Source organism: Falco cherrug, chromosome 1 (genome assembly GCF_023634085.1).
Source record: "Falco cherrug isolate bFalChe1 chromosome 1, bFalChe1.pri, whole genome shotgun sequence".
Taxonomy (NCBI): Eukaryota; Metazoa; Chordata; class Aves; order Falconiformes; family Falconidae; genus Falco; species Falco cherrug.
This window is the reverse complement of record NC_073697.1, coordinates 48103256-48125904: the sequence shown is the minus strand read 5'-3', so window position 1 is coordinate 48125904 and position 22649 is coordinate 48103256. Positions and strand designations below refer to the sequence as shown.

The window sequence follows — 22649 nt, the reverse complement described above, 5'->3', positions numbered from 1 at the left end:
GAGGCAAAGTGTTGTTAAGTTTTGATTTTAGTTCTCATTACTGCAGTCCGATGTGAAGTGTAATAAATGAAACTGATTTCTCCAAGTCGAGTCTGGTTTGCCCGTGACAATAATTGCAGAGTGATCTCTCCCTGTCCTGATCTCAACCCTATGAGCTTTTCATTCCATTTTCTCCCCTGTCCAGCTGAGGAGGGGAGTGATAGAGCAGCTTTGGTGGGCACCTGGAATCCAGCCAGATTCAAACCACCACATCCTACCAAAGACTTTGAAAAAATTGTAATATTTTTGAGATCTGTATGTCTTTGAAATGGTTTAACAAAGTCTATAGTTTTTGCTTAGTGACTTAGTCAGAAAGTACCCTTTAGTGTTAAGGAATGAGATGGGATTCCTGAATGTGCTTATGGAAGTTTGTAGTAGTGTGGGGTGTACATATAAACTATTCAGAGGAGGAAAAGTAAGGGATTAATAAAAGATTCATTGGAATATGGATATAAAAGCAAATGGTGAACATTTCTTTATCTATGATTGATTTTGTTCTCGATTCACTTTCCATGTAAGCTGTATGGACAGTCAACTGCCGAAAGATTTTGGCTGCCTGTGATGAAGTACAGAACAATTACATCAGTGATTGTAAAATCCAAGTATCTTTCTATTTAAAATAATATTCCAGGCATCTTAAACTGCAGTTGACATCCTGTATTTGTTGTCGCAATAATTTCCTTAATAAATAACCTGATTCTTAAAAATATGTAATTTTTTACTTCACATTTTACAAACTTTTTGTGGAGTTTGGCAGTCCAGTGTCTTCTTCCCTGGAGGTATTTAAAAGACATTTAGATGTGTCACTTAGGGATGTGGTTTAGCAGTGGACTTGGTAGTCTTAGGTTAACAGTTAGACTGATGCTTTAAAAGGTCTTTTCCAAACTAAAAGATTCTATAATTCTTCTTACTTGCACATCCCTTTAATTATTTAACTATCTGCCCTGCAATTTTAGCATCTGGCCAAACGGACTCTAGGTCCAGCAGGTCATCCAGACTATAACCAAAGAAGCAGCAATTCAGCATTAAAGGTTTTCCTGCAGGAAATGAGAACACTTGGAACAGTTGGATTAGGTCCTCAACTGTGTTTAAAAAATGGAGAATCTGAAGATTTTCACAGAGGATTCCTGCTGAAAACTACATTTTGCTCTTCATTTACATTTTCAAACTCCAGGTGTTATGTCAACAGTATAAGGAGACAGATGTATGACAGCTCTTAACCGACTCATTCAGTTAAGATACAGTAAAAATGGCTATTCTAGGCACCAAAATATCAACTTAAGCAGCTGCGACTATACTTATAAGCTCACCTTACAAAATGGAGTCTTGTGCAATAAACACAAATATATTAATATTTTTTTTTAAAGCAAGATTGCCTCATAGTGCAATACATTATTTTTTTTTTTCTTATTTGATTTCCTTATACTCTCAGTCTCAGTGACTAGTGCTGTCTGTACTTCATAGTACCTTGCCTTTTTTCTGTCCTGCACTATATAATTCTTAGTTATTGCAGTGAGGAAAACGAATGTATCTAACTGTTAACAGTTCACTGTTAAGGGACTCATTATTTTGACATTTAAGAACATTACGCTATTAGATTGATTACTGTTTTGTACTAATATGAGGGTTTTAAGCACTCAAAATTTGACTCCCTTCCAAAACAATTAAGTTATTAAGCACCTAATTTTAGGTGAGGAAGTGATTGTTATTCAGAACAGTGTTTTCCTCATGTGAAATAAAGATTATGAAGCTGCATAATCAAAGTTCATTCACAGACTCACAGAACGGCTGAGGTTGCAAGGGACCTCTGGAGGTCATCTGGTCCACCCCCACCTGCTCAAGCAGAGCCACGTACAGCTGGTTGCCCAGGACTGTGTCCAGATGGCTTTTGAATCCTCTTCTCCACAGCCTCCCTGGGCAGCCTGTGCCAGTGCTCAGTCACCCTCACAGTAAAAAATTTCCAGATGTTCAGAGGGAGCCTCCTATGTTTCCTCTTGTACCTCTTGTCCTCTCATTGGTCACCACTAGGAAAAGCCTGGCTCTGTCTTCTTTAGAGCCTCTCTTCACATATTCATATTCCTGATGCATCATTGCTGATACATTTCCTCCTTCTGTTTCAGTGCTGGTGAAGAACTCATTACCAGCCATAGGGACTGAGAAACTAAATCTTACTTCCTTACTGCACATACAGAACTCTAAGTATTTATGAATTTTGTGAAATTAATGATCTCATAATTAAGAAGTACCAAACCAAAGTCCCTTACATTGCTAATTATTCAGCTTTTTTCATTATTCTAGGCTATGTTTTTGAAGGTCTGAAGCAACAACCACACATGTTCCCCTGTTGCATCTTTCCACCTCCGTGTGCCATCTGCCCCTTCCCTCAGTTGTGAGCTGCATCACAGGGTTGTGCTGCCAGGGTGTCTTACAGGTTTTGGAGGATGGGCCTCCATTCTCCCCTCCTCACCCAGAAGGCCTTTGATCCCTCATGTCAGACCTGGACAATGCAGGGAACACCTGCTTTGGGGAGCTTGTTCTACATGGAAAGGACCATCGCAGTCATTCATTCATCCATAACCCTCCCTTCTGCTTGTTCTTCTCTTCCTCCTCATAACCATCCTTCCCCCTTGTCCTCCTGCCATGGCTGCCTTCACCCTATTTCTACCCCTCTTCAGTTCAGGCCAAGAGAGAGGTGTTATGCTGGTGTGTTGTCAGTGCCTCTTGTCAAGGAGGGGTTTGAGCACTGGCAGTGGCAGGGAGAGAAAGGGGTGCTTTGCCACTTTGGCAAACATACCATCATTTGTAATCCAGTGCTGAGACCCCAGCATGCTACACCACTACCACAGCATGAGACAGGGATATGGTAAACTTTTGTGCTGGTGAGCATCTGTGCATCCTCCTCCTGCACAAGAAAGTCAAGGAGGATTACAGTCAGTTCAGTGTCACCCTGGAACTGCAACTGCTACCTTCATCTGGATGTTGTCCTGACTTGGAGAGGGCAGGATGCTTGAGCAGCAGGCCATGTCACTTGAAATTGAGCAGAAAAACAAACAAGGCAGGAAAATGAGGAAGAACGGAAATAAGGCTGGCTTCTGTGCACCTTACATATGTGCCAGTGGCTGGTGGGGGCATGGATGTGCTGCTGTCATCTGTGTAAGACAAATAAAAGGATCGTGTAGTGTTCATTAATGCGCTTACAGAGCAGCCAGGAACGGAGTATGTGAAGTTTCATCAGATAACTGTCCTCTGGACAGCTTTAAACCATATGAATGGTGAGAGCATGCAGTCCCAAGACCACAACAAATCCAACCCAAAGTAAAACCTCCCAAACACACAGATAACGTGGATGGAGGGAGACTCAGCACCAACTGCTTTGATCTGTTGCTTGGTTCTCAGTGCATTAGATTACTTGCAGTAATAGATGTAGCCTCACTGGAATGAAAGGGAATTGTACCTGAAATATACAGGCACGTAACTTCAGTACATTAGCATGTATTCAAACACTCGTAAATCTTTTGGTGCTCATGTTCAAAAGCTGAGAACTCAAATGTTTGTCCACTTCACATGCCAGTGCTCATTTTCAAACTGTCTAAAATTCTAGAATTAAAGGGACATCCAGAACATATACTGAATTGATTCCTAAGTGTTACGCAAGCATTCACATAGCCACTGCTGTGATGGATGTTATGGCTTGCAGTCTATTAAAAGCTGATGTCTCTATAATTTCTCATGTTCTGTTTCCTATTTTGTTTAATATAGCTCATTATATGCTTGCTCAATGTGCTGCTCTTGTGTTGATGTGTGTCTGTTTGTAAATGATATTGAAAGGAACCTGCTTGGTAGGGACCCAATTAAACTCCAGCTGACACCAACTAAAGCACATTTGTTTGGCAAAGCTTAGTTGACATACCTTAGCTGATTAGCAGTAGCCTTCCACATAATGCAATTTCAGACATAACATGTAATTTTATATTAATGCATAAGGCTATCTTATGAGGACCATTGGTACGATTTGCTAATCTATCCCTATAATTATGAATTAATTCTGTAAATGCAAAAATTTGCTTTTTTACCTCTCCTGTGCAGCATATCAATAATAAAACCCAAGCAATTAATCACTCGCACTCACTTGACAGATATTCCAGGATTCAAGATCTGTAAATCAGGTTTAACGTACAAAGCCTATAGTTTGTTTAGAGGTAAATAAAAGCTGCAGCAAAGTGTCTAGCATTTGTAAATAGGCCAGCATGCTATATTCCTATATTAACAGAAATGACACCATAGATTTGGATTCTAGATGAAAATGCATGAAATAATACACTTGCAAAGAACAACATTTCTGGTGTGCTTTGGTAATGCCTCTTTATAGTAGATGCTTCCAGCTTACACACAGAGATTGTCTGGGAGCCATGAAAAGAAATCTTTTACAACATCTCTAATGAAACTTTGTATTTTCTTTATTTGGAGAGCAAACAGGGCTCCATTAAAATTACCGTAGTACTTATCATGACTCTGAATAGAAGCTTGCAAATTAAGTGTTTAATTTCATTTGGATTCTACCATCTCTAGCATGCTGGTCTGTTCTAAAAAAATTTTCAAATGTCAGAACAAAAAGTGAATCAAAGTTAGCTTCTCATTCAAGCATAGCTTATATCAGGATCAGAATATTTTTAGATCAGAATTAAGCCAAAAGTCTATTTTAAAGGAACCCAGCACTACACAAAATTCTCAGACTGCACATCTAGCGTAACATGATTCTTTAAGTAGTTGCTAGTGAAACAGTTTTTATGCATACAAGCTCTTAATGCCTAGTTTGCATCGCTAGTGGGAAGCAGTGGCTTGAGTTGCTCCCACAGGCTTTCACAACACTGAATCTTTAGCGATGAGAGTATATTTCCAGCTCCAACTCTATTTCAGGTTCTTTAGTCTTAAAATCTTTTCTCAGTATATTCCATAGAACATAGAAGGTCATTGATCTTTCTACAGCTACCTGAAAGGAGGTTGTAGGCAGGTGGGGGTTGGTCTCATCTCCCAGATAGCAAGTGACAGGACAAAAGGAAACGGCCTCTAGCTGCGCCAGAGGAGGTTTGGATTGGATGTTAGGAAAAATTTCTTCATTGAAAGGGTGGCCAGGCATTGGAACAGGCTGCCCAGGGAGGTGGTGGAATCACCATCCCTGGGGTGTTTAAAAAATGTGTAGATGTGGTGCTTGGGTTAACAGTTGGACCTGGTGATCTCAAAGTTTTTTTCCAACCTAAATGATTCTATGATTCTATGATCTATGCAGTCAATCCGCTGCAGCTGCATTTATTGATTCATTAAACTCATTAAACAATCTTCTTAAGTACTAACATGGTACAAACCCCAGTCTTTGGAGATTAACTATCAGCAAGAAACCAAATTACAGCTGGGACTAGTGAAAACTAGTTAAATGAATACATCAATACTGCCTTCTGTAATTGAGATTCAGAATTGAATGATAAATCAATAACATGAATTGAACTCTAAGAAGCCACCTTCAGTATCTCAGCAGCAAACATGAACCTGAGACATGTCTGAAGACCTGTGCTTTTAGATAGAATGTCTTCAGAATGTCAGCCTGAACATCTGTTTGCGAAGTAAGTATGGCATGACAAGGACTAACTTCTCAAACCCACAAAAGGGAAAAGGTGAAAGACAACTTACAGGAAAACAATAACAAATAGTCAAAATGCAGTAAAAATTACTATTTTTAAATAGCTTTAACTTAAGATTTTAAACTCTTTGTGGAAGTGACCTGTCTTCTGCATATGTGGAGCATCTACGATGGTTATGGATCCTTTATGACAATGAATAAGAAATATGACAATAATAAATATGATTAATGAATACAGAATTTGATCAGAGAGTCTGTAAGCAAAGAACTTTCTCTTTGATCTACTGCTATAATATATTCATTTTATTTCATAAATCAATTTATGTTATTTCTGATAACAATTATTATAGTTATCAGAAAACCTCCTAAAATATTTTTAACTTCTAGAATAAGGCTTGCATTTTCACATAACAAATCTAATTCAAGGAAGAAAACTATAGCCCTAATGTATTGAATGTAGTTGAAAATGAGAAACCACTTAAAGTGGCAAGCTGGAATGATTCTAATAACATCAAATTAGTTCTGATTAGCTGAAAAGGAACAGAAGAAAAGCAGAACTTCTTTCTCAATATGTAATATTGGCACTGAATCCTGGGGCAATACTGTTAACGCTAGCCTACGGAGTGTCTCCAGCCATAAATGATGAAAAAGATTTGTTAAATATGATGCAAATTATTTTCAAGAATAAAAAGGAAATCCTGGCCCCAGTGTAACCCTTGACAAAAGTCATACTGTCTTATAAAAGGGAAGTATTTTGCCTCTACTTGTTTTTCTCAAGGGGCTAGCAAAATATTAACAAAGTTGCAATGTCTTAAATGTCACATGTTGTTTTATACTGACTTTAAAGCAGCTGCTCGTCCACGTTCTGCTCTGAATAGGGAAATCTGGTCCAGTTTGTCTAGAAGAAGTTGTTCCTTAGCTTGTTTTTCATGAATTATCTGCTCTCTCTTCTCTTCCTCTGCTGCCTTCTGTGCTTCTCTGAGTAGAGCGAGGCGTTCACGTAGTTCCACTATTGACATTTCACAAATTAAACCATGGCCCCCAGTCTAAAGAACATGAAATACAGGTTTAAATAACACTGTAAATACCAAGGAGAGAGTAAATGAGTAAAACCAGAATACTTTGATCGTGTTCCAAATCCTGCTGAATATATTTTGACTTCAAGAAATATAGGGATGGCCCCAACCTGCTATTTACAAGCTGTTTTTAGGGTGCAGAGCTTATCTTTTTTATTTGTAAAAACACAAGGCTCATAAAACATTTAATGAAAGCATTGAAATATACAGTAGACTAATCATAAATACAACATATTTGTTGTCCAAAAAAATTCTAGTTGACTTCTAGTTTTAATTAGACTTTTGAAGTTTTACAGTGTTTAAAAGTGCATTTTTTTAAATTTGTCAAACCAGAACAAACTTTACACTAAAAAAACATGCATTTTTTTTGTATGTATCTATTTTCGAAGTATGAATATGATCTATGATGGCATCTACTATTTTTAGCTGAAAAGATCAGGACTAAAAAATGCTTTGTACACAGGAAATTCAGATCTTAATGCCCAAAGTTAAAATATTCAAATCTGAATGTTTAATGAAGGCTTTTTAATATCCACTTTACAATGAGAGTGACAATGAGCCTGATTCTGAGATGCAATGACAAACTTCTGCACCTTAGTTTGCATACGAAGGCAGATAACTTCTAAACAGATTTGTGAACACTTGAAGTTTTTGACCCTTGCTCTTACATACACTCTCCCTTTTTCTAAGTCTACACATGTACACATCTGCGTATATGGAAAACTTGCATAAACCTACATAAATACTGAACTTCTGTATAACTTTCTTTGCAAAATTTAATCTGTTTCACCTCAACTAATATTCTTTTGTCTATCTTAACATAGTTTTGGTACGTATCTTTGGTGTGTATCTTGTACCGTGGCATGGGTGCAGGAAGTCAAGATGCTAACATGACTCTTGCTATACAGTTGTATAACATTAAGAGTTAATCCTAACACTGGTTAGGATTTAATCACACAGACCTTGGTCTACTTAGTTCCATAGAACTAGTGACAGAAAACTAATGATAAAGTTTGGAAAGGATGAAGGGGTGTGTCGGGAGTGTGTGGAATCCAAAAGCATCCTCCCAGCCTGAAATTAAGTGGTAATGATAAACACATATAAGTAAAACTCATTACAATCCTTTTAATGGAGAGAAACTATTCTGTTAAAGAGCCTTCATTTCTTCAAGCAATCCTTTTCAGCAGGGAAAAAAAGCCCTTGCATTAAATACTGAGTGGGCTGTTGTCAGAATAGTAGTTGCCTTTCTGCTTTTGAGCTTTTCACAAAACAGAACATGAAGGGGAAGGGAAAAAAAAAAAAGAAGAAGAGAGAAGGATGCTTTGTCATAGATAGATGCTCAGATTGTCAGTTTGGCTGCAAGAATTGACCTGGGTCTGGTCCCTCTTCTCTGATCTGAGATGCCTTCTAAGCAGCCTAGTCAATCACTCATCCTCCAGTGATCATTCTCTGGCTGTTCAGAGCGGTGGGTGCATGAAACAGAAGGAAAGCCAAGAGAGATGAATAAAACAGTAAGGCAAGGCAGGGGTAAGCAGGGGCAACAAACCCACAAAATAACCAGGCTTGGCTCTCTGCTGCTGCAATGTTAATGCTTAAGAGGGATTATTATTGAGTTAGTCTGGAGAATCTAATGATAGAAGCTTGTCAGTGAAGAAGAAAATGCCTTGGGTAGCCATCCCTGGGAACTCCTCCAAGATTTGCAAGAGTTCTCCTGCAGTTTTTGTCCCCATAGCTTCTCTTTCTAAAGCTCCTTTAGTTAATAAGAAGAGATCCTCACTGTTTTTTTATCTAAAGTCTGACTCCAATTTTGGCTCAGTGGTTTCTCCTTCCATGCTCCTCATGTGTATCAAACGTGACCTAAACAATGGTCACCAGTAGCATCAGCAGAAGATAGATAAAATAGTTCAATATTAAGCAGCCTTCATTTTTGCATGCTTTTGAAAAATGTGTATTATCATAGGTTACTGAAACAGTAGATGTTAATTTATCTCCTTCTCAGATTTCAATCTAGAGTGAATTTGCAAGTAGCAAGTGCTATAATACCTTGTCTCTAATTTAAACTAGTCAATGACCATCAAATTCACTTGACAGGAAGTGAAAGGAAAATGTTTTGCAACGGGGCTTATATACCACTGGTAGTGTTTGAGCATGCCAAGCAGATACCAAAAAGGTCTAGGGAAGAGAATTTCCTAGAAGCATAGAATGGCAGAGGCTGAATTTTTTGAGTGTCTGAATTTCCAAAATACTCAGCGAACACAGTGAAGTGGTTCCTAAAATATGAAAAGTCCTATACTCGTGCAGTAGATAATACTGGTGTTCAAGAAACTTAAGTGCCATCAAGGGAAGAACTGGTATGTCAAAAATTATGAGAATGAATGAGAATTTTATGGACACATACTTAATTTCTCTAAGCCTGAAAAAGACTTTTGTAGAAAGAAAAAACCAGGGCAAGCTATCACCAAAAGTGGGCTAATTCACTCAGAGTGCTACTGTAATAGTGAGTATAAGGGAATCACAGAATGGTTGGGGTTGGAAGAGACCTTTAAAGATCATCTAGCTCCAACCCCCTGCCATGGGCAGGGACACCTTCCACTAGACCGTATTGCTCAAAGCCCCATCCAGCCTGGTCTTGAACACTGCCAGGGAGGGGGCAGCCACAGCTTCTCTGAGCAATCTTTTTGAGTGGCTCATCACCCTCATTGTAAAAAATTTCTTCCTTATGTCCAGTCTAAATCTATCCTCTTTCAGCTTCAAACTGTTGCCCTTTGTCCTGTCAGTACGGGTCCTGGTAAAACATTTTTCTCCATCTTTCTTATAAGCTCCTTCATATACTGAAAGGCTGCAATAGGGTCTCCCTGGAGCCTTCTCTTCTCCAGGCTGAACAATCCTCTCTCCAGCCTTTCTTGACAGAATTATTTTCCAATCCTCTGATCATTTTTGTGGCCCTCCTCTGGACCTGCTCTAACAGGTCCATGTCTTTCTTGTGCTGGGGACCCCAGAACTGGATGCAGTACCCCAGGTGGGGGTCTCACAAGAGCAGTGTAGAGGGGGAGTATCAGCTCCCTCAGCCTGCTGGCCGTGCTTCTTTGGATGCAGCCCAGGATATGACTGGCTTTCTGGGCTGCAAGCACACATTGCCAGCTCTTATTAAATTTTTCATCTACCAATGTCCCCAAGTCCTTCTCTGCAGGGCCACTCTCAATTAATTCATCCCCCAGCCTGTATTGATACTGAGGATTGCCCTGACCCAGGTGCAGGACCTTGCACTTGGCCTTGCTGAACTTCATGAGGTTCACATGGGCCCACTCCTCAAGCCTGTCAAGATCCTTTTCCTCAAGTCTATCAACTACACCACCCAACTTTATTTCATCTGTAAACTTGCTGAGGGTGCACTTAATCCCACTATATGTGTTATGAGGGAAGATATTAAATATTACTGGTCCCAGTATGGGCCCTTGAGGGACACCACTCATTACTGGTTTCCACTTGGACGTTGAGCCATTGACTGCAACTCTGGATGCGGTCATCCAGCCAATTTCTTATCCATCTAACGGTCCACCCATATCATTCAGGTCCATTCTTTTGTATTTGCAATATGACCTGTATGGCCACTCCATTTTCAGCATCCTTATACTTTAATAGCCTTACAAATAGGATCAGCTTGGATTTTGAATGAATTTTTCATATATGACTTGAAACCTGCTGTGTTTTTCTGTTTTGTCTTTTGAGATGAACTAGGTGGGAAAACATATTTAAAGCCACGTTATGTACCTAGAAACAAACAGTATTTCAGTGGTAGCTCTATGTGAGAGTTGACAGCCACTGTAAGTGACAATAAGTGAACTAGGTTCAAAAATAAGAAAGTACTGACATTCCAGTCACCTTCATTTTCTTGAATAAGAGCCTGCACACCATTTTACAGTTGTTGTGATTGAAAAAGTAATGATACTTCCACATCCAGCTACATCATACCATTGTGTCTTTGCAGCCTACATCTTGTGACTGAATCATCAGGGTAACAAATGTGCAGTGAGACTATGCTAAGGGCTGTGTTTAGGGTTGACACAATGTGTAACTCTATCTGAAGCAGTAAAAGACCTATAAATTGCAGTACCTTTTGGCATTTCCATGCACACGGTTTACAGTATCTGTGGTGTACAATAGTTCTTTGTACTCTTCACTTTTCCCCCTGCTTCTTCCATTCTGGTTCAGTAATATTTCTCTACAAATGGGTGGAGTGAGCCTGGGTTTGAAAAAAGAGGATTTCTGCCTTTGGCTGGAAGAGAAGTGATGGCAGCAGCCATCAAGGCAGCCAAAGAGTGTGAAGGAGGACGGGACATCTGGGAAAACGATTTTATTCTTATTCACTTATTTTGCTCTTTAACGTTAAATGTATTTTAAAATCTGATAAATGAGATGGGGGATCTATATGGTGGCTGCAGAGATAGTAGGTAGCTTTGGAGTCAATGAATGGCTCAGTTCTGTTCATAGAAGCAGGAGATAAAACCAAAGCAACATAACGACTGTTCCAACAGCCGCATTGAAGGAAGACCTGTTCCTTGCGTATGCTTTCTGCAGACTAGCAGAAATTTTTTACTTTGTGATCTTCATTTGAAAACTTCATTTGAAAAAGAAAGGGAAGTAAAACCCAAAAAGATTCTATTTTAAACTGCTAGTATCATTTTATCTCATTCCATGTTATTCTTCTTTCAGGGTGGATAAGAAAAATGGAATACTATTTTCAGCTAATCTGCTTCTGATTTAGTGGTAAGATAACAGATTTCCAGATGCTGTCCAAGTCTGTAAACTCTGCAAAAGTGGGTGTTGCAAAGCCCAGTCTCAGGTATATCAGTTGCTGTGCATCAACAGTAAGTCTAAGAAGTCTGGGATACATTTACTGTAAACCTAACCAGACATACACATCATTTGCACAGTACATGCATAACAATTCAGCAGATTTGGGATTCTCTTGACAATCTCTTTCATGTACCTGAATGTTTGACAGTTTTGAAAGCAAAGGAAATTAAATTCACTAATTACCATGGCAATCACCACTGCAATATGAACAACTGTACATCAGTCCAAACTTTGTGTTCATTCAGCCCTTACCCAGGACAGACAAATCTATGAGTTTGTGCAGGTGGACAGAACATCACTTGTAATCACTTGACAGTCTCTTTTTGAAAGACACAGGAAAACCCAGATCCAATTGGCAAAACTCAGAGAAAGTTCAAGGGGACTAAGATTTCACTTACATCAGAATATTATTCCTAGTAAAATTTTAATTTTATAAACTTTGTGAAAGTTCCAGTTCAAGTCTACCCTTTGTGTCATGGGGTCACTCTGCACTTAACGCTGTGCATCCAGACAGTGGTATTTCTTCATGCAGTACACAATTCCTCTGTAGGTGTGAAACATACGCAATATGCATTTATGTAAAAACGGTAGGTTTTCTTTTTGAACTTACCTCTGTTAAATCAACAAACTTATGTCTGATGCTTGGTAAAGACTCAATAGCTCGTATTTGTTGAATTAATTCATATCTTTTCCTAAGCTTCTCTTCCTCTTCTTCTAAAGCTTGCTGAAGAAGTTCTCCATTTTCTTCACAAACTTTCTGAACTGAAAGATAAGAACTAATCTTTGTTAGCTAGTTGCACATTTTAACAAATAGTCCATCTGGAGGAAAATTCATATGCATTTGTGAATAATGATAATACTGATCTAAAGGTACTTGAGGGAACAGTCTGGTATTGGTGGGAGGAATGATTAGAGAAACAAATGAGTTCTTCCCACCTCCACTATCTATCATTCTATTGAGCACATAAACATACTATACACATAGATAAAGCAGACTCTTTGAATTACTGCTTTGTAATTTCTGTTCTAATTTATGCATACTGTTTCATTATTTAATAAAAAGATATTATACGACGGCAAATATTCATCATTTTTCAAGCTACTTATATCCTAGAAACCACTGAATTGCAAAGGCCAGTAGGCTTTGCTAGCCCATTTCAGAGTGGCTACCACCCTCTGCCTTCCTCAATCCTTACTGATACAAGTATGGAGACACACAAATGGAGAAACGTCTGCTCACCAAAATATGCACAACTAGAGGTAGCCTGTTCATACAGTAGATGTTAACATGGCATTGCATTGCAATATGTACAGCCATGCCACTCAGCCTTCTCCCTGGACTTCATTAGCTAATGCATTAACTGAAGAATTTTCTTTAAAAATAGCAGAGGATGAGTAACATTATTTCCCTTCATCCTAATGACTGGTCTGTCTTGGAGGTGATACATCCTTCTCCCTTGTGACACCGTCCTTCTAGGAGATGTGTTTTCTTTCCTTAGCTATGGTCTTCTTCTCTGGACTGTCTTCTCTGGAGAAGACAATAATCTTGAGCCATGATTTTTTCACAGTGGTTGCTAGGCAAATCCTCTCATAATGATATGAATCACAAGAATCTGAGCTTCATAACTTAATTTGACAAAAGGTAGAGTTATTCACATATGCTATTTTTGATGGAAGGGAAACTAGTTGCAGAACATCAGTGCTGTATTTCTTCCTTTTAAACAAAAGTAATTCCCATGACTAGTAGCTTAGAGTTTCTGATCTACCTATGACCAACTTATTATTGGATTATGTATTCATGCATTCATTGGCATGCATGGCCTCAACTTCCCTTTCCTTTCTGTAAAAATTGTAATTGGCCCGCTAAAAGAATCATGAAGTAATCCGGGGACATTTGACATAATCTCTTATTTTACTGGCAGTATATAAATACCTATCTGCTGTTTGTATTTCTGGAGTTTTACTTTCGCTTGCTTTGCATTCTTGTGTCCTTCCACGACTTGCTCCACCAGCTCTCTCATTTCTTTCTGTTCCTGTAGACGTTTCTCTGCATATTGCTGCATCAGCTCTGCTTTCTAAATTAAAGAAAACAAACAGGTGAATAAAACTCCTTGTAACTGGTGATCCGAGTGCCTCAAATCAACTGAAATGGGGCAAGAACAATTGGATTCAGAGTATTACATCATCCACAACAGTAGCAAAGGACATTGGCTGGGGACAACATAGAGACCCAGATTTAAGCTCCCCTCTCTATATTTATTTACCCACAACAGACCTTCATAACATTTGCAGTGCTATTTCCCAGGATTCCCTCCTACATGTTTCTATAAGCAGACCAAAAAAGCCATCTCTGGATCTGGAGATACCAAGAAAAGGGCTAACAGCTGGTTGTGTGTCTGCAGGATATTGGTCCTAAGTCATATCTCTATAACATACAAAAGTCCACTTTTGGCTATTATGTTTCTTTCTTTGTCAGAGGAAACGAATGAGAAGCAGGAAAGTGGACTTTCCCAAACTAGATTCCTTACTGTACTTTCTGTTTCAGATGGAAGACTAGAGTTTTAAAAGATGGAAGAGGGCCAGAATGACAGATGTTGGTGAAAGGGGAATTGGTGCTCAGTACTTCTGGAGATCTACATGTGGATGAAGTGCCCTGCTGGCATCTGTTGAGAAGTGAAGGGAGCTGCCTGGAATTGCTAACGTTAGAGCAAGTCTGATTTGCACATCCCCAAATTTATACCTATTGGGACATTTCTGTTAACAGATAAAACATATATGCTCTGAAATTGAGGTGAATATAATAATTACAATAACTTTGGAATGGGTGTGAGCAATCACACTGTGGTCAGTTGTAGATAGGGGGTTCACTTTAAGTTCTTGCTACAGCCTGTCTAAACAGACATAAAGACTCAATGCCCCCAAAGACTGAAAGATTCTATAGGACAGAAAAGGGACTCATTAATCAGGTTTCCCTTTTGCAGCATGGCCTTTATGAAAATCTGGTACATTTGTGGTACCATCTTAAGTTGCTGAGATGCTGCAGAGACATCTGTGGGAGGTGGCCAAGAGAAAAATACTGACTGGCCTACAGGGCATAGCAGCAAACTGGGTTAATAGAAAAATCTGTCATAGTGGCTATGAAAAATTTTAAAATTACAGTATTAGTTATTTCTAGATCACTTGTTTGTTTATAGGAAAAGCACTGGAAAAATGTAATGTGACTTTGGGGAAATAATGAAAAGATCTAGCAATGTTTTGCTGTGATTTGCCATATTGGAAACTGTGTGAAAGTACTTCTTGGCATAAATATTCAGTTTTCCATATATACAGATCCAAAGAGGGCACTCTGCCTCAATTTTCCCTAAGAGACATCTAGGTATGTCAGATAATACAAAGTAAATTGAATTATATTAGTTTAAGAAAACAAATTATTTTATATTTGTGGCTCTCATTTTAACAAAATAATGAAATTAGTCATATAGTGCTGATTTCACTGCAAATTGTGCTTAGTATCTCAGTATCTGTTCAAAAAGCATATGCACAATGACAGGAATATAGGGGAGAATGCTCTAACCTCCTGTTTTATTTAATTTACTTTGCAAGTGTTATCAAGTAAATCAAACACTTTAAAAAAGTACTATAATGTATAAGCATTGCTCCATCTGAAAGTTATATAATTGTTTTTCCATTGTTTGCAGACTCCAGGGAGTAAAGACACTGTATAGAACTTTTACATCTTCTCAAAGTAGGTGTCATCTGTGGTATGCTTCGCGCTGATTGAATGTAAGCAAAATTTGAGCCATGCTGTATGTATTACCTCTTCTCTCATTAGGTCAGCTTTCTTCTTATTTTCTTGAATTACATTCTGATGGGCTAGAACTGCCTCTTCGTGACTCAGTTTCCCTTGAAGCCTCCTACACTCTATTTCAGCCAGCTGTTCTTCCAAATCTTTTCCACGCATCTGTTTTTGCCATTTCAAGAATTCAGATGGGTCTCCAGCCCCTTGTAGCAAATTTTCAATTCTGCAAGGGAAAGAAAAGAGTATATGATTCTAGGGATCTGGCTCTGCAGCCCTGCCAGGGTTCATAAAACATTTCTAGTAGCTTGTTGTGATATAAGGTGTTTGATCTCTGCAGAGAAAATAGGTGGTCATTTCAAAGTTTGACAGATATATTTTAATTCCTAAGAGATGTTTCTAATACGTGGAAAGCCTGGGAAAGCTAGGCTGGAAGAATGTGCATGAGAGCATGGATCTGAAAGTTTTCAGTAAAACAAAGCCCCAAGAGAGGGCAAACTTTAGCTAACTTATGGATTCTCATAAGGAGTGGGGAGAATCAGGCTGAAAGTATGTACATTTTCTTAGAACTTTACTTTGTTTAGAGGTAGAAAGAATAACTTTTCTCTTTGGCAATCTGCTTGGCCACTTCAACATAGAGAACTAAAAAATATTCTGTTTAATTCTACTTCTGTTTTGTATTTTGTCAATTAATATTGTTGTAATGAGGCAAAGAAGTATTCAGCTATTAAGCAAAGACACATTCTTATTTTTTTGTGCTTGGATGAGAGAGAAAAGCATAGCAAAGCCCTAGGGCAGGCCCATCAAAGTCCTGCAGCAGAGGAGTGAATGAGCCAAGAACTAGGGCAGAGACACAAAAATGCAGTGAATGGTGCCTTACTGCTGCTCTCCAATGCAGATAATTATGTATCTGTTGTGTGTTAAATGCAGATGAAGATTAAAACTCATTAATATAAAATAGTGTTAAGATATAGTGAAAATATTCCTTTGCTGAGTGGAACAAAATTCTGCCCGATAGAGTGAACAGTATCATATATAATACAAAAGAACCTCAATATACATACATAACTTATAACAGAACCTGAGTGATGCATATTTTACTGTTAGAATCCTGATCCATATAGCAAAATTTTCTAGGTCCAAAGACCAAATCCATTCTTAGGCAGTCATTCTGGCACTTAAAACGCTAACAATATTTAGCACTTAGCCTGTTAAGTCAGGTGGATTAGAAATAATACTAAATCAAGATGACATGATATAGGTTTTATCTTTGTTAAAATTATTAGTGAAAATGTTCTGAAATTCTAGCTATAGAATACAGCCTGCAGTGGCCATTCAGGAGTCACCCTCTCCCTAGTTAATGTCTGCTGAAAACCTATGCTGCTGAATAAGGATTCCTTATGTCAGACGAATCCTTATGTCAGGATTCCTTAGAGTCCTAAGTACACCAAAAGGACCTGCAACCTCTCATTCCTCGCCCCTGCCTAGGATTTAGTTGCTTGTGTTCAAAGACAGCTCTGTTGCAGTGCAACCGCAGAACATTGGATCTGACTGGAGTGAAAAGAACTGTGTGAGGAAGAGCTAAGAAAAGCCCTGTTGTGTGTGTCGAGTTTTTTCCTGGGAGCCACATTTACGCTGATGTTAACAGCCTTTGTCCTTGCCTAAGCTACGCTGTAGGTGTGCCTGCACCCAGCCTAGTACCTTGTTGACCCTGCCTTGTTGACTTGGCTTCCTGGCTTGACCTCGGCCCTGACTTGTCACTGTGGACTCATCTGAACAATCACTGGACTGTTGGCTGACCCTGCTGTCTGTCCCTGGATTTGCTCCACTGCCTTGCCAGGGTACTACGGAACTGAGCTGCTGTCAGTGAGGACGCTGTCCCTACACGCCTTGCTGTCACTCACAGCTCCTGCCTTGTGGAGCAGCACACTTGTAGTCCTCCATATCTTACTGTAACAGAAATGGACAGGCATTTTTATATACATATAAACAACTGCAAGTATCAAATTTGGCATGTAGTTGACCACAAACCATTGAAGAAAATGGAGATACATGAAATTATTTTGCTTAATATATTTGTGTCTTTTATAATGGACACAGAAATAGATGTGTATTTGGGTCATTATTTATTCTGGGGAATTAGAATAAATGTAACAAGTGATCCTTATTGGACTTTGCCACTGGGCACTAGCCAAAGTGCTAAATCTGGCGTGGTCACACTCTATAGCATCTACAGTAAAACAATGACTTTAATATAGAGTTTCACTTCAGTCCACTATTCTCTTTAATTGTTAACTCTGTTTACAGAATAGCTTCCTAATGTCTTACAACAGATCCATTACTTTAGTTTCCCTGGAATTTACTCAATTATTTTTTTATGTGGTTAATTATTCTGTATCCAGGGTCGTGAAAAGTAATCTGAGAAGGAAGCATGATTGTACCTCTTGAGCTCCTGTTCCATTTTCCGCTGATAGAGGGCACCCTCTCTTAAAATAGCTGCAGCATTTAATTTAATAGGTATATTGTCAACCTGTCAGGAAAGGGAATGTATATACTATAGTTAGTAATGTAAACCATAAAACAGAGTATAAACACATTTCAATGGGTTAAATAAATCGACCTAAGAAGGCATAAATTTTGCTTAAAGCATTCATCTAACATTAATCTGACATTCACAATGAAATTGCATGCTGTTCATAAACCACTCAAGCAGCTTAAGAAATCAGCAAAGTCTCCCAAGTGGATTATAAATTTGTAATCACTCTTGGACCATGTCAAATCCCATAGAATGTGTTCACTTCCTTTAATTTTTTTCAGTGCTCATGTACGTAGTGTACACAGATTCCATCTGCTTTGGACAAAGAAAATAAACTGCTTCTCTAAAAGACAGGAAGTTAGCCAAAACCATTAAAGTAAAACATAAGCACCACCTTTCACAGGAAGGTTTCAGAAGTGTTTTACAAATAATCACTATTATAACTTCAAAATATTTCTAAGACAAATGGCATCACCAATTGCTATATTCATTGTCTAGATAGTAGAAATGAAGTACAGTTGTCAGTGACTTTCAGGCCTCACGGTGTGACTTGGACTAGATCCTGTGGCTGCTTCACAATTCTTCAAAGTTGCCTTAGGAACAACTCCCATACAACATCTAAATACTAAGGGAGGAAAGGATCAACCTCTTTCGCAGTTAAAAATGGTCCCTACCCAAACAGGCTATTCAGAAAAAATGTATCACCTTTGAAGAGTGTAAGAGACCTGATCTGAACTGAGGCAATGTAGTGCTGGTGGGATAAGAACTGGGATCATTCCTGCAGAAAACAAAGCTTAGTCATGACACATTTGACCTAAATCCAGACAAGTTTTGTGTTCAGAATCCAAGCATGTATTTAAATTCCAAATTAACAGCTTAAAGAGCGGCTGAGAAACAGATGCAACAGAATCACTCAAGCTATGTACTGCAAATATTGTATGCACAAATATGTACTGCAGTCTCCTGAAATACATAAGCTAAGTAGGAAAAGGATGGTTTATAATTGATATTAATTAGGTAGGTTAAGGATAACAAACACATGCTATCACGTAGAAATTCACCAAGTAGAATTACTGTGTTTTCCACACAGATGACACGTTAATGGGTAAAAACTAATTACCTGTTTCTTGACAAAATGATGATAACTTGAAGAATTTAGGAAAATAATCCAAAACAATGTATTTTATTCCTTTTGTATGACTCACTATACTTACTGTCCTTAATGATTAATGATGTTCTTCCTTCCTTTTGGTCTACTCTTCTCAAAGTCTTTTGCATTATATGAACATTCCCTCTACAGTCTGTATTTTATACACTATACTATGTATAAAATGTCTACTTAGACATTTTCTCTGACACAAGTAGAAATTTTTGGCAATTACTTGTGTATACAGATTTCATATTTTGTATTGGCTAACTATAATTTGGATACAGAACTGAACTAAGAATGATTATGGAAACACCTTTAAATTCAGTTTCCCAATTTACTAAACAGGAATATGACTGTATGAAAATTAAACAGAAATATGACAGCTCCTATATGCACAATAACTAGGACTCCCAAGATACATGCAGGCAGGTATAAGTAAAATAACTGAATAGATTCTTCTATGTCACGTGGTATCGAGGAAGTTTTGAATTTTACTCGTTGTCTTCCTGTTGTGAGATATCTTCCCTTTTTTCAAGGTGAGAAAATGGAAATAATTGGGAAAATCACAGAACACTGTAATTCTTCTGGAAAAAAATTGTGTCCACTATAGCCACCTAATGAACATACAATGGCTCAGCAAGGCCTGATATGAGCGAGGCAGATTGAGACAGAGTGCTGATGCATTTGTACCATCTCATTTTTCCAGTGAAAAAAATGAATAGATATTTTGTAACAGGAATGAGAAAGAATTGCTGCCGCACATAATAAGTGTGTCTGAAATGGAAAAAATATATATTTAATATACTGTGGGTGTTCTAAAAGGAGGAAAGGAAAAATAGTTGGTTAAAGTATTATATAATTTCACTAATTTGAGGACAGATTATAATCTTATTTATACAACTTGGATAAACCTTCCTCAGGATTTTCTACTCACAGAATTGCACAGGCAGGAAGGCAACAGGAACAGAAAGTATTTTAAAAGTCAATAATGATATACCTATCTCAGCCTGAAAGTTACAGCAGCATCCTGAATACCACATAACCAACCTTTAAGTCAAATGTGTTTAGATGAGATAAAACTGATCATACGGCTAGAGAAGATACTAGCACGTGTTAGAAATGGCCCTGATCAATGCCGTAAGATGCCAGATCCATATTTTCTTTATGCAATTTAGGCAGATGGTTTGACTTTCATTAGTCTGCACTAAGGTTTCAGTATTTGACATTATCAGAAAAGTCTTGAACTAAGCCCACGTAATTACAGGTCATGCAAGTTTAGGTTAACTATGTGAATGTTTCCTGGTCGTGTCGTGTGTCAGTGTGTCATCCCCCCCCCCCCCCCCCCCCCCCTTTCCAGTACAGAAGGAACTAGGATCTAGCCGTTTTCCTGTAATTTAAATACTGCTAGATTGTAAACAAGCAGACCGAGTAGGTGACACTGTTATTAAAGAAAACTTCAGTATGTGATAAAGGCTACATATGCTTTAGAAATAGTAGCCAGATGCCCAGTTCCCCAAGCAGGGAATCAGTCTTTCCAATGTGTATGAGCTGTACCTAAATAGTAGGTTTTTTAAAGAGTAGGTAGAGCTGCTCACAAGATACTTGTGACATACAAGAACAGCTTCCACACTACATTATTCTGCATATGAACTTGAAACAAACGAAAGATGACAGATTGAATGATGTAAGACTTAAGATTATCTGCAGTACAGTTATTGCAGAAATAGCAGTGTGAGTTTTCATGTGTTGTACCATTAAGGCTGAATAGCCCATTTTCCATGTTTACAATTCTCTGTCCCTTGGAAATCCTAGCAGAGAAGCAATCAGTATAGTGGATTTTATGACCTCAGTATGTGCCTAAAGGAAACAAGACAAACATCCAGACTGACTGCATATTGTGTATCAGACAGTCATTAGATGAAATGATTGCTCAGCATTCTTTAGGATCTCATTTTGAAACAGTGATTTACAGACAGAAGATTCTTCTGTCCCTGTGCTGAGTTCTTACACCAGGGCTTTAAAATTCTTTTCTTTCCTGTGGACTATTGTCAGACCTTATAATTTTACACAGAAACTTCTCCCTTTATAATTGAAAGTACATTTGAGGCAGCAAGGTTACATAGCGCAATGGCACACAACCTACCTGTTGGGTCCTCAGGGAACCAAGAGGTCTTAATTGCCCTGGCCAGCCTCACCCAGGACCTCCACTCACACCCTCTGCTCACTGGTCTGGGAGCCCCACCTCAGCTCACATACGGGTTTCAGTCCTTTCCTGTTATGCTGGAGGTAATTCTGCTCCTGGTTGTCTCTCCAGTTCTGTCTCCTGCTGTCATGGACCTGGGTTGCTGTTGTAGCCTTATCTCCTGACTGGACTTCCTGGGTGGACCCCAGACCTGACTTGCTTCCTTGCTTTGTCTAAGAATGACTTGCTGTCAGCAGAACCTGTCACTACCGTTGACCTTGTCACGTTCAGATAACCTTGCTGTTATGACCTTGTCACCAACAGCCTGGTTGGTGAGAGCACTGCCTGTGCTTTAATTACCTTTGGCTCCTCATTTCTCTTCCTTCCTGGAGTAGCCACACTTTTGTTCCCTGATCATTTCTTTGTGGATTATTAATGGTGCATAGGTCAAAATTTATGAGCTATAGACCCAATCCAACCTATGCTCCTGGCCACAGAACTCAGTGTAAAAACAGGGATTACAGTAGAGCTTGCATGACGACAAAATTTGCATGTGTGTTTTTCACTCCGAAGTTTTCAAGTACATCTGACAACAGTACCTTAAAGGTTACTCACCTTGCTTTGGATCTTTTGAGCCTGGAATGCCGGTTTACTGTTCATACTGTCATGTGTGTTCTGCAGTTCAAACCAAAAATACATTATTTCGTATCAGAGACAGACTTTCAAGTAATCAGCAAAATTATTAGATATTTACCAAAAACCACTCTTGAATATTCATCTAGTGTAACAGACAATCATAGGGGACATATTTTGCAATTGTTATATCCACAAAAACTTGCTATGTACACCCAACTTAGTGGGAATATTTCATATCAAATGACCATACAAAGGTACATCCAAATATTGACTAAAATTTCTTGACTAAAATAATGCTAAAAAAGTGATGTTTTGACTATGAAATATTACCTATATATGAATATATTCAGCTCTTAACTGAAATAGATCTTGGGAAGACAAAGTATGGTGTCAAAGCACACTTCATGAAATTATTAAATAGTGGTAGAATTCTACTGATGGTTATTAAATTAATTTCATGGTGTTAGCTATAGATACTGATGTGAAAGTGTCTGGTATCATGGGGATGAACACAGTGAATAAAATATGCAGATGTGATGTTGAAATGAATATATTACATACATAGTTTGGTGACGTAGTTATGAACTGGGAATCAACCAAATCAACCAAAGCAAGAATTCTGTACGAATGGGACCATTATTCCCTCAGCTTGGCTGCTCTGTGGCATAAAAGTTAATGGAAAAATAATATGTGGGTTTAGAGAAAAATTGTCCATTTGGAGGAGCATCACAGGAAGGCTGCT

The 22649-nt window shown here is 38.4% G+C and overlaps 1 protein-coding gene across 3 annotated transcripts in view; it reads right to left on the bottom strand.

The window, feature by feature from the left end:
* CFAP99 (cilia and flagella associated protein 99) overlaps positions 1-22649 on the bottom strand; it is a 63704-nt gene that overhangs the window by 6201 nt on the left and 34854 nt on the right. For all 3 annotated transcript variants that reach the window (XR_003563181.2, XR_003563182.2, XM_027815551.2), the window contains exons 9-14: positions 21887-21946; positions 17845-17933; positions 15425-15629; positions 13541-13682; positions 12218-12369; positions 6515-6720 (exon numbers count right to left, since the gene is read on the bottom strand). Coding sequence is in view for 1 of the 3 variants with exons in the window: in XM_027815551.2 (XP_027671352.1) it covers positions 6515-6720; positions 12218-12369; positions 13541-13682; positions 15425-15629; positions 17845-17933; positions 21887-21946 (854 nt within the window). In the remaining 2 variants the exon portion in view is untranslated. The remainder of the gene's footprint in view (positions 1-6514; positions 6721-12217; positions 12370-13540; positions 13683-15424; positions 15630-17844; positions 17934-21886; positions 21947-22649) is intronic.